We start from the raw sequence: 15,454 nt of genomic DNA on the forward strand, positions 1-15,454 counted from the left end.
AAATCGTTCAGATTTGTCTATTTGCCTAGGCAACTCAAGGCCTAGGCAACTCAAATAAATGCTTCTTGACTCTTATAAATATTTGTTATCATTGAGAAATATTTCTTGAGTCTAATAAATATTTTTTGACTCAAAAAGAAATAATTCTTGGATGAAAAAAAATATTTCTTAGGAAAATATAAATTATTTATTTGACTCAGGAAATATTTTTTTTACTCAAAAAATATTTAATTCTGTCCAGAATTATTTAATTGATCCAAGAAATGTTTATTAGACTCAAGAAATATTTTTTTTACCCAAGAAATATTTAATTCTGTCCAGAATGATTTATTTCAGTTAAGAAAGTTTATTTGACTCAAGCAATATTTATTTTAGTCGATAATTATTTATATGAGTCAAGGAATATTATTATCATTATATTATTATCATTATTATTGTTTTTAATTAATTTTTTATAGGACGTTTGTGCACTGCAAATGGATTCTAATGTGATTCGTCTAATTGCCGAATCTTCATCGGGCATTAAGCTTACTGCCTAGGCAAATAGACAAATCTGAACGATTTTGTCGTGTATTCGTCTAATTGCCGGCAGTAAGCTTATTGCCTAGGAATTAAGCTTAATGCCGGATTCTTCTAGTTGCCTACGACATATATATGTCGTAGCCACATTGTGAAAAACCGCACTTCATGAAATGCCTAGACGTTTCATGAAGTGCAGGCACATTGTGAAAAAAATATTTACTTCACCATGTGTCCAATATTTTTGGACATTTCATGAAGTGCAACAGCCAATTATGCATTTTGTGAAACTAAATAAAATTTCACAATATGTCCAAATATAAAATGCATTTCATGAAATGCCCAAGTCATTGAATGCCGATAATGAAGAAATTGTATGAACTTTCTTAGTATTATTTCTACGGTAAGTATAATCTCAAATTAAAATCTGATTCCCCACCTTAACCGATTAATTAGTCATTCATTTACAAATCAATGTCATTATCTGTCTATTAATGTAGTGTTGTTAGTACATTTGAAAAAGAAAGACTGATTATCTAATTTATATTTTTTAAAAAATGGAAAACGAATCTGTGACGCGCGTGGTAGTGAAATAGTGTCGACAAAGAATAAACTGTAAGTAATCTGTAAAACCATAATTTAAATATAAATAAAAGAAATTTAATTTGTTATAATTAAGAAAATTGAAATAAATTAAAAAAAATTTATATTAGATAATCAGTCTTTCTTTTTCAAATGTACTAACAACACTACATTAATAGACAGATAATGACATTGATTTGTAAATGAATGACTAATTAATCGGTTAAGGTGGGGAATCAGATTTTAATTTGAGATTATACATACCGTAGAAATAATACTAAGAAAGTTAATACAATTTCTTCATTATCGGCATTCAACGACTTGGGCATTTCATGAAATGCATTTTATATTTGGACGTATTGTGAAATTTTATTTAGTTTCACAAAATGCATAATTGGCTGTTGCACTTCATGAAATGTCCAAAAATATTGGACACATGGTGAAGTAAATATTTTTTTCACAATGTGCCTGCACTTCATGAAACGTCTAGGCATTTCATGAAGTGCGGTTTTTCACAATGTGGCTACGACATATATATGAAGCCATCCCTGCAACATACATGTCCCCCATGACATCACTACTTTTTTAGACTCAGCGTAGTAGGAATTTAGAAAAAAAATTTCCATTAGTACATTGATAAAAAATTATAAATTTTCAGATTCGTAAAATGTCATGGAATTCAGTTTGTCCAACCAGTTCATAGAGACAAACCTCCACAAATGTCTCATCATTACTTGTGGGGAAGTAAACAATTAAACCTTGCTTACACAACCCAATATGGACAATATTCTGGTTTTGTTGGTCCATATCATTTTCGAACCATGTGTAAGCTTCTTGGATATCAAGGAATTGCCGTGGTTATGGAAGAGTTGTTAAAAATCGTTAAATCGTTAATTCAAGGAAGTCTTCTTCAATTTACTAAAACACTTATGGAAGCGATGCCGAAGGTTTGCAAGCTACCAAGATACGATTATGGATCTCCTGGAGTTTTAGGCTATTATCACGCTCAATTGAATGACATTGTTCAATATCCAGACGCTAAAACAGAGCTTTTTCACAATTTTAGGGAATTTGGAAACACCATTTTATTTTGCCTTTTAATGGAACAGGCTTTATCACAAGAAGAAGTTTGTGACTTGTTACATGCTGCTCCATTTCAAAATATTCTACCAAGGCCTTATTGTAAAGGTAAGAACTACAAAAGAAATTAATGTTTTTTATTAGTTGACATTTAAAGAATATTAATCGGTTTCCGAGATATGACAAAAAATTTCCGCGTACACTGAAAAACTGTTGGTAGAGCAGTTCCGCTATTGACTGTTGTGCAGCGCTACTTAACTTTAAACTCACAGCTCTATCAAAATTAGGCGAGTTGCTCTCCTAAACTTGACTACCAATGGCGTTGGCGAGCGGCTGCTTGACAAAAAGGTCAGCAGCTCTATCAAAAAGGAGAGTTGCTCGCCCAAAAAGGAGAGTAACTCGCCCAAAAATAAAGTGAGCTGTGCGTTTCTTTTTAACGCAGCAGTTCACCGCATTGGGCGAACAGCTCTACCAACAGTTTTTCAGTGTATGAGTCGTCGATCGCCGCGTTTCTCAGTCAGTTCATTTCCCTAGGACTGAATAAGCGTCTCCTAAAGTGGGTGCTTACTTGGAGCCCCTTAGACACTCTTTTTTCCAAATTACAATTATGGAGTTTAGGAGTATCCTATACAATACAGTCTCTTGGGAAAACGAAACGAGCATAATTTATAATTGATAATTTAGAAAAATCTGTTCTATAAATTATCAAATAATGCTACAACTTTATAATGTTAAAAAACATTGACCAAAGTCCATATGGTGCACAATTTCATAAGCTTTCCAAATCCGTAAAATTTAAGTTTATATCTTCATTTTTTATCCAAGATATCGTTGTTTAAATAAAGCTGTGATTTCTTATCCACTCCCGTCAAACGGATCGACAATTTCCGACCGTAGTAAAAATAGATATTTTTTTATATCTTCAAATAAAAAGTAAGATAAAAGCATGCTACCTAAGTAGCACATAATCTTGCAGCAAGCTTGTCGTGCAAGTTTTTTTGAGCCTTCAGGATCCGTGAGTGGAAAGTATTGTATTTGGAGTGACTCCTTTTACATCCTTTTCATTTACCAAAACTGGTTCAATTTATTTTTTAATTCACCGACGTTTCGGCCTCTGATCGAGAGCCATCATAAGGGTGGTTAAAGATTTTAATGGAAAATCATAGATCTACATAAGATAAACCAACAAAAAATCGAAAAATACATTTTACAAAAATAATAAAAAAAAGAAGAAGACAGTCATTCGAATACCATCACTGTATAACTTTGGTGGTTTAGTGCCGAAGCTAAAAAGGCGTGCGTACTTAAAATATTTAAACTTCCAGTAATGAAAAAATTTTATTATTTGAGGTAAAGAAATTACTTTTAAATTAAGTTTGTAATGTCACGGTTTTAGAAACATCCCCCCTCCCCCTTGTAACAAACTGTCACAATTTCATAACCCCCCTCCTCTTTTCGAAGAGCCATGAATTTGTAAAAGCAATGGTTTTTAAAAAAGCAATTATACCCCTAAAATTACAGACTAAACATTTTCAGGAAGATTATTATTTAAATTACTTTTAGTTGACACTTTAAAACCGCTGTTCTGAATTATTCAATTTTGACTACAGATTCAGAGACCACAAAAACACCTAAGTAAGCATTTTTCAGTAATATCGTATCAGCTAGTTATTTTTTTTTTAATTCCCTAACACAACATGGTATTGACCTTGTAGAGATTAGTCACATCAAAGGGGTTAATTTAAATATTAGAAGCGCCACATTCCTACCTCTATAAAAAATTATATTCAAAATATTTATATGTTGTGCTTTTGTTTTTTCTTCAATAGAAGGAGAAAAACCGGAGGCGAAACAGAAAAGACTGGAATCAAAGTATGCTGCACTTCAAATTGTTCTAAACGTCGATAAACTTGGAACTGCTAAAGTACATGATTTTAATATTTAATGATTTATCACAATTTCTATTAAATTTTTGTAATATTTATAAAAAGAGAAATAACTAATTATTCTAGCAAGCCATGATAGCAAGGGAAGGAGATTTATTAACGCGAGAGAGGCTTTGCTGTGGTCTTTCGATCTTTGAAGTTGTCCTAAGTAGACTTAGAAGTTTTTTGGATGATCCAATTTGGGTTGGACCACCTCCTGCAAATGGGGTTATGAATATTGACGAATGCACTGAGTTTCACAGACTCTGGAGTGCCCTTCAATTCGTTTATTGTATTCCTGTGGGAGAAACAGAATTCACTGTTGAGTAAGTAGGCATATTTTGATATCGTATATTATTTGATAAAATTTTTACTCTTAAAAAATGTTGCATTGTGACAGATCACATAAGCGTTTGAATCAAATAACTCGAGGGGGTAATTACTGATTAAAATGGTGTACACTCTAATACACTAAATTTTCCTGCTATTACGCGTATTATCCAGTATTACAGGGTATTACAGAACTATTACAGGGTATTATTGATTATTACAGAATATTACCTCTATCAGGGATGGGTAAAAGTGTTTTTTTCGGAGTTTTCTACGTATAATACATAAATGACGTATAATACGTAGAAAATTGTAGAAAACCTGGTATTATACATGTCCAGTTCTGCGCATGCGTACAAACCTCACAATAATAATAAAAATCATATGTTTGATTATTTTTTATTTGTTTCCTGGTTTTCATTACTAAATTGTTGCTAAAAATACCAAGAAAAAACCAAAAAAGGTTACATATAAGGTAAGTTTACAAAAAAATGCGTATAATATATATTTATTGATTTTTCATATGGTTTTTTACACACATTTTTTCATAACTTGTATTATATATTTATATAGAACAATTTTAAAAAGACACGTTAATTTATTATTTATTTGAAAATAAACGGGTTTCAAATAAACTTTTTCATACAAAAGTACTAAATTATTATTATAGCTGTATTTTGCAATGTTTTGTTGCAAATAGGACACAGGCAGGGCAACATTTTTCCCTTTATTATTTTTGGGAATAAAACACAATTCCTCCCAGGAATTGTGTTTCGGCCTTCCACCTCTTTTGTTAATTTTTTTTTATTTTAAAAAAAGCAATATTGTACAACAATCACTGACACATGGCCTGGCACATGGAGATGTATAACCTATAAATGGGTCTGGCGGCAGCAGACAACCTGACCTGACCACGAACAGTTAGAACTTTGTTTGTGTGCTATTTCTTTAAAACATAAATTTTAAAAAAACTTTTCAATGTTAATTAATAAATTTTTAAATTGAAATTATGTTTAAAATTTATTTAATATACTATTAAAATCACATGTTTCTTGTCTAAAATTTAAAAATCCCGCGCGTCACGCAATGTATGTAAAATACATGACATACGTAGAAAACTAAAGATGTATAATACCACGTATTATACGTGTAGAAAACCAGGTATAATACATCATGTATAATACGTACCCATCCCTGACCTCTATATTATGCGGTATTACACTCACGTAATAATGCTCTATTACACTCTATTACGTGACTATTACATGACTATTACGTGAGGAGCGTACACGCTAATACACAAGTAAATATCCTCTCGAAATAACTCGTAGGTTAATTAAAAAAATTATATTTAATTAAATTAAATTAAATTTAACATAAATCATCACTTTTTGTTACAGACAATTATTTGGAGAAGGTTTGCATTGGGCAGGATGTGTGATGATTGTTCTTCTTGGACAGCAACGAAGGTTTGAGGCTCTTGATTTTTGCTACCATATTCTTCGAGTTCAACGAGTTGATGGAAAGGACGAAAATGTAAAGGGAATTGTAAGTAAAATAAACTCAAGAAATCAATTTTTTAATTTTAACTAAAATTTTGTTAATCTAATTAAATATTTTCTAATAGCACTTGAAGAGAATGGTGGACCGAATCAGAAGATTCCAAGTTTTAAATTCCCAGATATTTGCTGTATTAAACAAGTACCTGAAAAGTGGGGATAGTGACGCGACAAGCGTTGAACATGTTCGCTGTTTTCCTCCGCCAATTCATCCATCACTTGCCCACGCCCAACATTATCACGCTCCTGAATATTTGCGACACATTAATCATTCTTAATATGCCAAAAAGTAACATTAAGCATTTATTTTAGTTGTCGTTTAATCAATTTAATACTTTTATAAAAAAGTTATCTTGTCTCAAAAATGTAGTACTTTAATAAATATATAAATTCCTCTTTCAATTATTTAATTAAAATAAATTGCTTAGGTCCTACGCAAAAAATAAAATAACTTCTGATTAAAAAATGGATGTAAAAACATATATTTACATAGAAATATATGTTTATTTTTATTTTTTTAATTTAGTTTCAAAAGAAAATATGACATACGGATGTTGGCGTACTGATATATTTGTATAACTTTAATTTAAATTAAAAAATAGCAAAAATAAATTGAATAACTTTTCACATAAAATAAAATACACCACTACATTATACAAAAAACATCAAGTCTTCCTTGGTAATTAATAAAAAACATTGAATTTTATGTCAACTAAATTAATTATTGAGTTTAAGGTTATATTATACCATAAAAATTTTTAACTTAAATTTAAAATACATTTTATTGTATTTATCTAAAAGGCATTTCGATTTTAGAAGTAGATTGTTATTTCACACTAAAAAAAGTCTTACTTTTAGCCTATTTTTGAGGCTGAATTTAAGGTGTAAACGGAGTCAGCCCAGTTAAACAAGGACAGACTTATGTGAAATACATGGGCTGAATTTAAGGTGTAAACGGAGTCAGATTTTTTTTCCTGTGTTTCTCTTTTCATAATTATGTTGAAAAATTAAGGAATCAAGTTGAAATAAGAAGTCTAATAATAATAATATTTTTTGAAAATTTTTGTAACAATTACCACTACTACAGAATTACTTTCAAATCTTATTATTTTATTAAGAAATTTATTTGTTTATACAATTTATACATACAATCCATATTTTTTGTCATATCGCTCCTATAGAATTTTTTAAAAATAGTTCGATTTTAGTGTAATATGGCTTATTTTCATCAAAAAATGATCCTCTACAACGTCACCACTCAGATTTTTAAACAAGCACGCCGTTTTGAAGATATGCTTATTTGTTTAAAAAAATACATTCAAAAGCGCTAGAGTGGGGTCAAGTTAGCGTAGGTAGACGGTTAAAATTGGATTACATAATTTTCATTTAAAAAAAATAAAAAGGAAAATCAGATTTCATTTCTTTTACATTTTTATAAAATTTCTTATTCCCTTCTTGCAATCGGTATTTTTTTATTTTAGGACACTCACACTTACACTCTTCTTCAATATTTTCAACCTTTCAACTCTTTAAAAGACATTCTATTCTTTTATACAGAAAAATAAAATTATTTATAATGCAGATACTATAATTTTTGTACATTCAAAACATCTTTTAGAGTAAAGATAACCAAACATATTGAATATTACAAGTAAAAGTTTCTCCGCGTAATAAAACAGTTACAGTTCTTCAGAACTAAGTAAAAGAAGGTTTTTCTGAAGATATATGTACACTGGGGTCAAAAAGTTTCAGTACATTTGTACTGATTACTGTTAAGTGCTCGCTTCACTTAAACTTCAAATATTTCTGTAAAAATGGATGTAAGAGCTATCAAAGTAGGATCATTTTAAAGTTCAATTTTAGAGTCAAATAGGCTAAGATATAACCAATTTAATAGTGTAAATATTAAAAATATAAGTCTTTAAAGTTAGAGATTTTTTGTGAAAATTGCAATTTTGAAATCTGAAATTCAAGCGAACGCCAATTGAAGAAAAATTTTTTTTAAGTTTTGATAATTGCACAATAAAAAGTACAAATTTCATTCTTTAATTCTAGACCAAAATCATTTACATATATTAAGTATTTTCTTCAAATTCTATAAAAATAATATCTCTTGCTCTAAATTTTTCGAAGAATATAAATTGCAAATTCGTCGTTTTCATTCACTTGTTCACTGTAAAAAAAAAAAGAATTGGGTGGTCCGGGATTTCGAATTGGGATGTCGTTTCTTGAATTCAAGAAAACGACTTTTTCGAATTGGACTGATTTCTGAATTCAGAAATGTATGGTTCCGCGATCAACCCAATTCGACAGATATTTTAAAGATGAAAATAAAGAGTTTAACACTTCACTGGACATTGAACAGTAGTTAATTGAGACGGTGCACGTTATTCACGTAGGTGAATACATTTCTTTAAGCAATAATGTTAATTTTCAATAAAATAGAGAGAATTAAAAATTTGATGTGGTCTTTGTTTACAATAGAAAAAGTTTTCTACTTTTAGGGTTATTAAAACAGCTTACTTATCGACAGCTGAGAAGTATTACGATAACAAATCAAATGATGATTTCTATACGAAAGTATCATTTACTTCGGTAATTGAATATTAATAAATTAATTTTAAATTTTTAAACGGATTAAAAATTTTTTATTAAGAATATTTAAAAAAAATTTACAATAATTACTGTAATTAATATTTTTTTCAAAATATAATTATATGTTTGTTATAAAAATAATAATTTTAAAACAATTTATTTGAATCAACAAAAAAATAATTTCTTTTCTTGATTTTCATAATTAAACCGTTTTTAAATTATTTATTCTTCAATTTTATAAATTAGGATTAAATTAAGTATAAGTAAATAATGTTAAAATATTTCGTTTATTTAAAATCTTGTTAAACAATTAAAATAACGTTTATATATAAATTTAAAAAAAATTTCTGCATAAAATGTTAATTCATAAATTTTCTCCTTCTGGTTCCTGTGACACTGAAGTTTTATAAAAATAAATTTTATTCAGTATGAAAAAAATATTTTATTTTAATACATTTCGATGACAACAATGATGCTCTCTTAAATATACTTAATATAGATGATTCCTAAATGTAAATATTCACAAGAGAAATAAAGAGTAAAGAAAAATAATTCTGCTTTAGCCTCATTTATTTTTATGATACAATTATTGTAATTTGCTCCATTTGAACTAAAGAGAAATTTATATTTAATTTTACATTTCTTGATTAACATAAAAAAATCAAATCAAGCTGTACAGTAAAGCAAATTCTTTTGAAAAAATAAGGTTTTGTTAATCAAATTTAAAAAAAATTATGGAGACTAAAATGAGCACCAAAGTTGAAATCGAAATGTCCTAGAACAACAAACCTTCACGGAAGTAAATTTCTTTTCATTATTTATTCAGAAACAAAACTAAAAATGTTGAAAGAAAAATTCCTCGTAAAGTAAAATAGACTTATTTAAAACTTCCATAGCAAACTTGTTGACTTTTAAATACATTTAAAAAACAAAAATTTAAAATTAATTTATTAATATTCAATTACCGAAGTAAATGATACTTTCGTATAGAAATCATCATTTGATTTGTTATCGTAATACTTCTCAGCTGTCGATAAGTAAGCTGTTTTAATAACCCTAAAAGTAGAAAACTTTTTCTATTGTAAACAAAGACCACATCAAATTTTTAATTCTCTCTATTTTATTGAAAATTAACATTATTGCTTAAAGAAATGTATTCACCTACGTGAATAACGTGCACCGTCTCAATTAACTACTGTTCAATGTCCAGTGAAGTGTTAAACTCTTTATTTTCATCTTTAAAATATCTGTCGAATTGGGTTGATCGCGGAACCATACATTTCTGAATTCAGAAATCAGTCCAATTCGAAAAAGTCGTTTTCTCGAATTCAAGAAACGACATCCCAATTCGAAATCCCGGACCACCCAATAGACCTTTTCATTTCAATTATTTTCTTTGCGCATGCGTTATATGGAATTGAAATTCCGTTTCAAGTTTCGGCCCTGTTTACAGCTATTGCATTATTCAGATATGAAAAAAATTATAAAAAGTGTTCTAAATTATTATATGTTGCATAAAAATGGAGTATAATAATTATAACAAATACTGGAATAAATTTAATGAAAAAATTAATGACGGAGCATATATTAATTATTTTATCAATAAGTTATTTTTTAAATATCAATAATTTATTTTAGTTTTTTTGCATTTCTACATGCAACGTTAATAAAAACAATAAATAAAAGTGAAAGAGGTAACTATTGTGTTTTCACATTTCATCAGCGAATAACAATATGTCAATATATAGTAAACATAACCTCACTCTGGAACCAACTCTTTTTTCTTCTTTTAGTTGACTGTTTTCTGCACTTGCAGTGATATTTTTAATTGCAAATTTAACTGCGTGTTTTTATGTTTAAATTTGATACCAATTTTGCACCGGACACATTTTCTTTTCTCTAAAAAAACATGAGCAAAAGTAAAGTTTTAACACATGTTAATAGAACAGGGCCGAAACTTTTAAAATTGGTGAACTGTCATGGTTGCTGCGCAGACGCATTCGCGACTTCCGAATTGAAATGAAAAGGTCTATTCTTTTTTTTTACAGGGATTTTGAAAAATATAGAACCTCTTCATCTTAGGAAATTTAAGTTATTTACATGAAATTTATCCCTCTTCTTATAATTTTACAAATTTTAACTCTATCATTATTCCTTATTTTCATTCTAGGTGTCCATTTTTTTATTTTTCAATAAAAAAAAGGTGCATATTTTTCAAAAGTGTGGTTAATTGAAAAAACAAGTGAACGAAAACGACGAATTTGCAATTAATATTCTTTGAAAAATTTCGAGAGCAAGGGAAGTTATTTTTATAGAATTTGAAGAAAATACTTAATATATGTGAATTATTTTGGTCAAGAATTAAAGAATGGAATTTGTACTTGATATTGTGCAACTATCAAATCTTAAAAAAAAAATTTCTTTAATTGGCGTGCGCTTGAATTCTAGATTTCAAAATCGCATTTTTCACGAGAAATCTCTAACTTTAAAGAATTATATTTTCAATATTTACACTATTAAATTGGTTATATCTTAGCCTATTTGACTCTAAATTTATTGAACTTTAAAATGATCCTACTTTGATAGCTCTTACATCTATTTTTACAGAAATATTTGAATTTGAAGTGAAGCGAGCATTTAAAAGTAATCAGTACAAATGTACTGAAACTTTTTGACCCCAGTGTAGTTTTGCAAATAGATATCTCTTCTTCTTTAAAAATCAGTGCCAGATTCCACAAGTTCCTTTCAATTGTAGTCAGATTTTTAAACAAAAATTTTTACAGAGGCAAAATTATAATTTATTGCTCCTTTTATTTTTTAATCCAAATTAAAAAAAATTATGTTACTTTAGGCCACGACTTAGTCTTCATAATTTGATTAACATTTTTAAATTATATGTAGCGTTTGATCCATACTTTTCTATAAGTTCAGTAACAAATCTGTCTTTTAGTTCCTTCAAACATCTGAAATAATAAAGACATTACTAAAGTAAAAGCACCGGTACTTGGACACTATTAAAGTAAATGCAAATTTAGCAACGGTTTTTACGAAGATAATAAAGTTTTACTTGACAAAAATTTTTGTATTTCGTTTGTATTATGATTATATTGTATTTGTATATCCTTATTAATAAAATCAGACGTCTGTCTGTACATTGGTTAAAACTTCGAAATGTTAACATGATTAGTTACACTGGTTTACAGTGAAATTGTCAATCGAACAAAACAATTTTTTTTCGAATAGTAAGTATTTTTTTAGTAAGAAAATCATAGTTTTAATTTTTTTCCCTCGTGCAGTTTTTCTGTAGCTTTAAATTTTGCATTTTCGAGGTGCAACGCCACTTAAACTTACCTGTAGGAAAATTAGCTTGTCAAAACATAATAAATGAGGTATCATTGGAAAGGTTATTAAATTACCTTTCGATCCACAGGTCACAGAATGAAATTCAACAAAAATTGAGAGAGTTACAGTCGATTAAAGATGAAATTTCATGACAATTTTGATGATTTTTAGACATTTGAGTACCTTCTACTATTTTTTTCTACATCAAACAGGAAAGAATGTTTAGGTTTTAATTTTTTTATTGATAGACTATATCATTACACAAATTTTGAGCCCTTGTGGACCTCGATTGGATTAAAAATGACAATTCTACACTAAATTTAGTGAACAAAACTACATTCTTCATTTTTAGTATCCCTTAAACATTTGCAGCAAAAATTGAAGTAATAAAATTTAGTTAAGCTCTAAAGTTACTAAAATCACTAATAAAGGATTTCTGAAATCGTAGATTTCGAATCCAATGTAAGTTTTCTAAATTTGAAAATGGCGGATCCAATATGGCGGACAAGTTTTTAAAAATCGATTACATTCGTCTTAAATTCGTTACTCGGGGGTTTTCGGGGTCGCTGATTACGAATCTGATGTCAGATTTCAAAAATTAAAAATGGCGGATCCAATAGGTGCGAATTTGATGGATTTTAAAAAACTCGTTCACCATTATGAATCCATCCTTTTCAATTTTCGAAATCTGACATCAGATTCGTAATCAGCGACCCCGAAAACCCCCGAGTAACGAATTTAAGACGAATGTAATCGATTTTTAAAAACTTGTCCGCCATATTGGATCCGCCATTTTTAAATTTAGAAAACTAACATTGGATTCGAAATCTACGATTTCAGAAATCCTTTATTAGTGATTTTAGTAACTTTAGAGCTTAACTAAATTTTATTACTTCAATTTTGGCTGCAAATGTTTAAGGAATACTAAAAATGAAGAATATAGTTTCGTTCACTACATTTAGTGTAGAATTGTCATTTTTAATCCAATCGGGGTCCACAAGGGCTCAAAATATGTGTAATGATATAGTCTATCAATAAAAAAATTAAAACCTAAACATTCTTTCCTGTTTGATGTAGAAAAAAATAGTAGAAGTTACTCAAATGTCTAAAAATCATCAAAATTGTCATGAAATTTCATCTTTAATCGACTGTAACTCTCTCAATTTTTGTTGAATTTTATTCTGTGACCTATGGATCGAAAGGTAATTTAATAACCTTTCCAATGATATCTCATTTATTATATTTTGACAAGCTAATTTTCCTACAGGTAAGTTTAAGTGGCTTCGCACCTCGAAAATGGAAAATTTGAAGCTACAGAAAAACTGCACGAGGGAAAAAAATTAAAACTATGATTTTCTTACTCAAAAAACACCTACTATTCGAAAAAAATTGATTTGTTCGATTGGCAAAAAAAAGTTTTTAATTTGTAAACCTGTGTTATTATGAACATCAGAGATTCCAAAAATATTCTTAAAAATTTAATGTATATACTAAACTGTTGATTTAGAAAATGATGTTAAAACCATGGACATAAAAAATATAGGGACAGGCATCAAAGTCAAATAATATGGGCGAGGGGGGTACGTTGGCAGATCGGAAGGGAAAGCGCTACGTTGGTCGATTCCCTATTGGTAGACTTAATGCGCAGGCGCCAATTGCCATATAACACGTACATTTTCTTAACCAATTAGGAATTTGCCAACGCCTCCCCTTACGGACTGCAAAGTATCCCCCCGCATCTATATGCCATGTCCCTATATTTCTTACGTCCATGGTTAAAACCGTTAAAAATAATAAGTGATTAAAATTTAACGGCGTTGGAGGTCGAGAACTGTCAGTGTTGCCAACCCACTTTCCTGCATTTTTCCACTTTGATCACTTTTTAAAAAAAACTAAGCACTTAATCAAAAAAGTGGGCCTTTACCTTAGTATAAAATTAAATAAAGAATTAGTAAAAATTTACTTTGTCTCGATACGATGTTTCTATGAGTTACAATATGATTATTACAATGACAATTTACAGATGTAGGTGACTTGATTTGGGGAAAGAATGGCCGCACAACAGAAAGGTGGAGTAAAGCGGGTTGCCTACGTAAAGGCATAACAGTATGATAAAACAGGGCAGTAACTTTTAGTTTGTTGAAAATTATAAAAATAATATTTTGCAATGATAAAAACTAATATAAAGAATGTAAATAAAGGGATTTTTGTTTATAAAAATATACATAATATATAAAATATGTTAAATTAAAACGAAAAATATGAAAAAAAAATTTTTTAATTTTGTTATTCATTAAAATAATTCTTTAAAATGATTAAAAATTAAAATTGCTAATTAGTACCTCTAGAGGTACAATTTATTAAATTGTATAATTAATAAAAATATTAAAAATGACAAATACACAGAATTTTGAAAAAATTAAATTATTTCTAAAATTTATTGAATATTTTTGTATTATTTAGGCAAATTAGTTTATTAGTAATTGGAAAATTATATAAAATTAAAAATTATTTATTAATTACAAAATCATAAAAAAAGTATTAATTTTTACCTTATATATTTGTTAAATTATCTTTAATCATGTTTTCTTGTCTATAAAAATTTTTATTTTATTCCTTTGTATCCAAATAATTAATTTAATTATGTTTTTTTATTCCTCAATTATATGAGATATTAAAAGAAATTTGGAGCTACTAAATTTTCTATTATAAAACAATAATTACTTATTCTACTATTTTAAAATCCCTTTCTATAGGCGACCAGGTAATATAAGTTTATTTCCGACATCAAAGCTGTCAATTATTTGTATAGCGGAAATAATATTGACGCTCGTAGAAACATCGTATAATCCTGTTTGTAATAACAGGCAGATTTTTACTTAAAACCTTATTTCATATATAGAAGTTTAATAAAGAGCCCTTTTCTCTATAAGTATCTGCTCTTATTCTTTCTTTTTAAATTATATCCAACACTTTCGACTGATTTTTATGAAACTTTTTACTTTGTCAATTTTTAAAAAATAATTTGACACTTTCTCAAAAAAAGAGCTGTTTACCGTAAACCGAAAATAAATAAAGAATTACCTAATTAAAATTTATTTTGTTTCGATATGATGTTTTTATAAGCCACAATCTTATTTCCACCATAAAAATTGAGAGCTGAATGTGACTTGTGGAAGAAAGTGTCCAGAAATGTTGTGAAGGTTGCCTACGTAAAAGACTAACAGCATAAAAAAACTAGGAATTAGTAATTCAATTTGTCAAGTAATTTAAACGATATTTTGTAATAATGAAAGTTAAATATAAGAAACATAAATAAAGGGATTCTTATTTATGAGAAATGTACATAATATAAACATGTCAAATTTAAAAAAAAAGATTTTGATAAATTTTTTATTTTTTCAATTTTGATATATTTATTAAAATAATTTTTTAAAATGATTGAAAACTAAAATTGCTAAATATTTTCTTTTAAGGTACAATTTATTAATTTGTAATTAATACAAAATTTTGGAAAATTAC

At 28.2% G+C, this 15,454-nt stretch overlaps 2 protein-coding genes and 1 long non-coding RNA gene across 8 annotated transcripts in view; 2 read left to right on the forward strand and 1 right to left on the reverse strand.

Moving 5' to 3' along the window:
• Nucleotides 1-6,397, forward strand: part of LOC122501110 (cytoplasmic FMR1-interacting protein) — an 85,336-nt gene extending 78,939 nt beyond the window's left edge. For both annotated transcript variants that reach the window (XM_043610382.1, XM_043610383.1), the window contains exons 16-20: nt 1,760-2,289; nt 4,011-4,105; nt 4,194-4,432; nt 5,837-5,984; nt 6,064-6,397. In XM_043610382.1, the coding sequence (XP_043466317.1) occupies nt 1,760-2,289; nt 4,011-4,105; nt 4,194-4,432; nt 5,837-5,984; nt 6,064-6,273 (1,222 nt within the window). In that variant the 3' untranslated portion in view covers nt 6,274-6,397. The remainder of the gene's footprint in view (nt 1-1,759; nt 2,290-4,010; nt 4,106-4,193; nt 4,433-5,836; nt 5,985-6,063) is intronic.
• Nucleotides 4,559-5,371, forward strand: LOC122501113. The gene is made up of 2 exons (XR_006301543.1): nt 4,559-4,911; nt 5,256-5,371. It is a non-coding gene; the product is annotated as an uncharacterized LOC122501113 (long non-coding RNA).
• A 2,501-nt stretch (nt 6,398-8,898) lies between the features above and the next one.
• Nucleotides 8,899-15,454, reverse strand: part of LOC122501114 (LARGE xylosyl- and glucuronyltransferase 2-like) — a 302,535-nt gene continuing 295,979 nt past the window's right edge. For all 5 annotated transcript variants that reach the window (XR_006301545.1, XM_043610387.1, XM_043610388.1 and 2 more), the window contains one exon: nt 8,899-11,553. Coding sequence is in view for 4 of the 5 variants with exons in the window: in XM_043610387.1 (XP_043466322.1) it covers nt 11,457-11,553 (97 nt within the window). In the remaining variant the exon portion in view is untranslated. The remainder of the gene's footprint in view (nt 11,554-15,454) is intronic.

Source organism: Leptopilina heterotoma, unplaced genomic scaffold, assembly GCF_015476425.1.
Source record: "Leptopilina heterotoma isolate Lh14 unplaced genomic scaffold, ASM1547642v1 Lhet_201, whole genome shotgun sequence".
Lineage (NCBI taxonomy): Eukaryota > Metazoa > Arthropoda > Insecta > Hymenoptera > Figitidae > Leptopilina > Leptopilina heterotoma.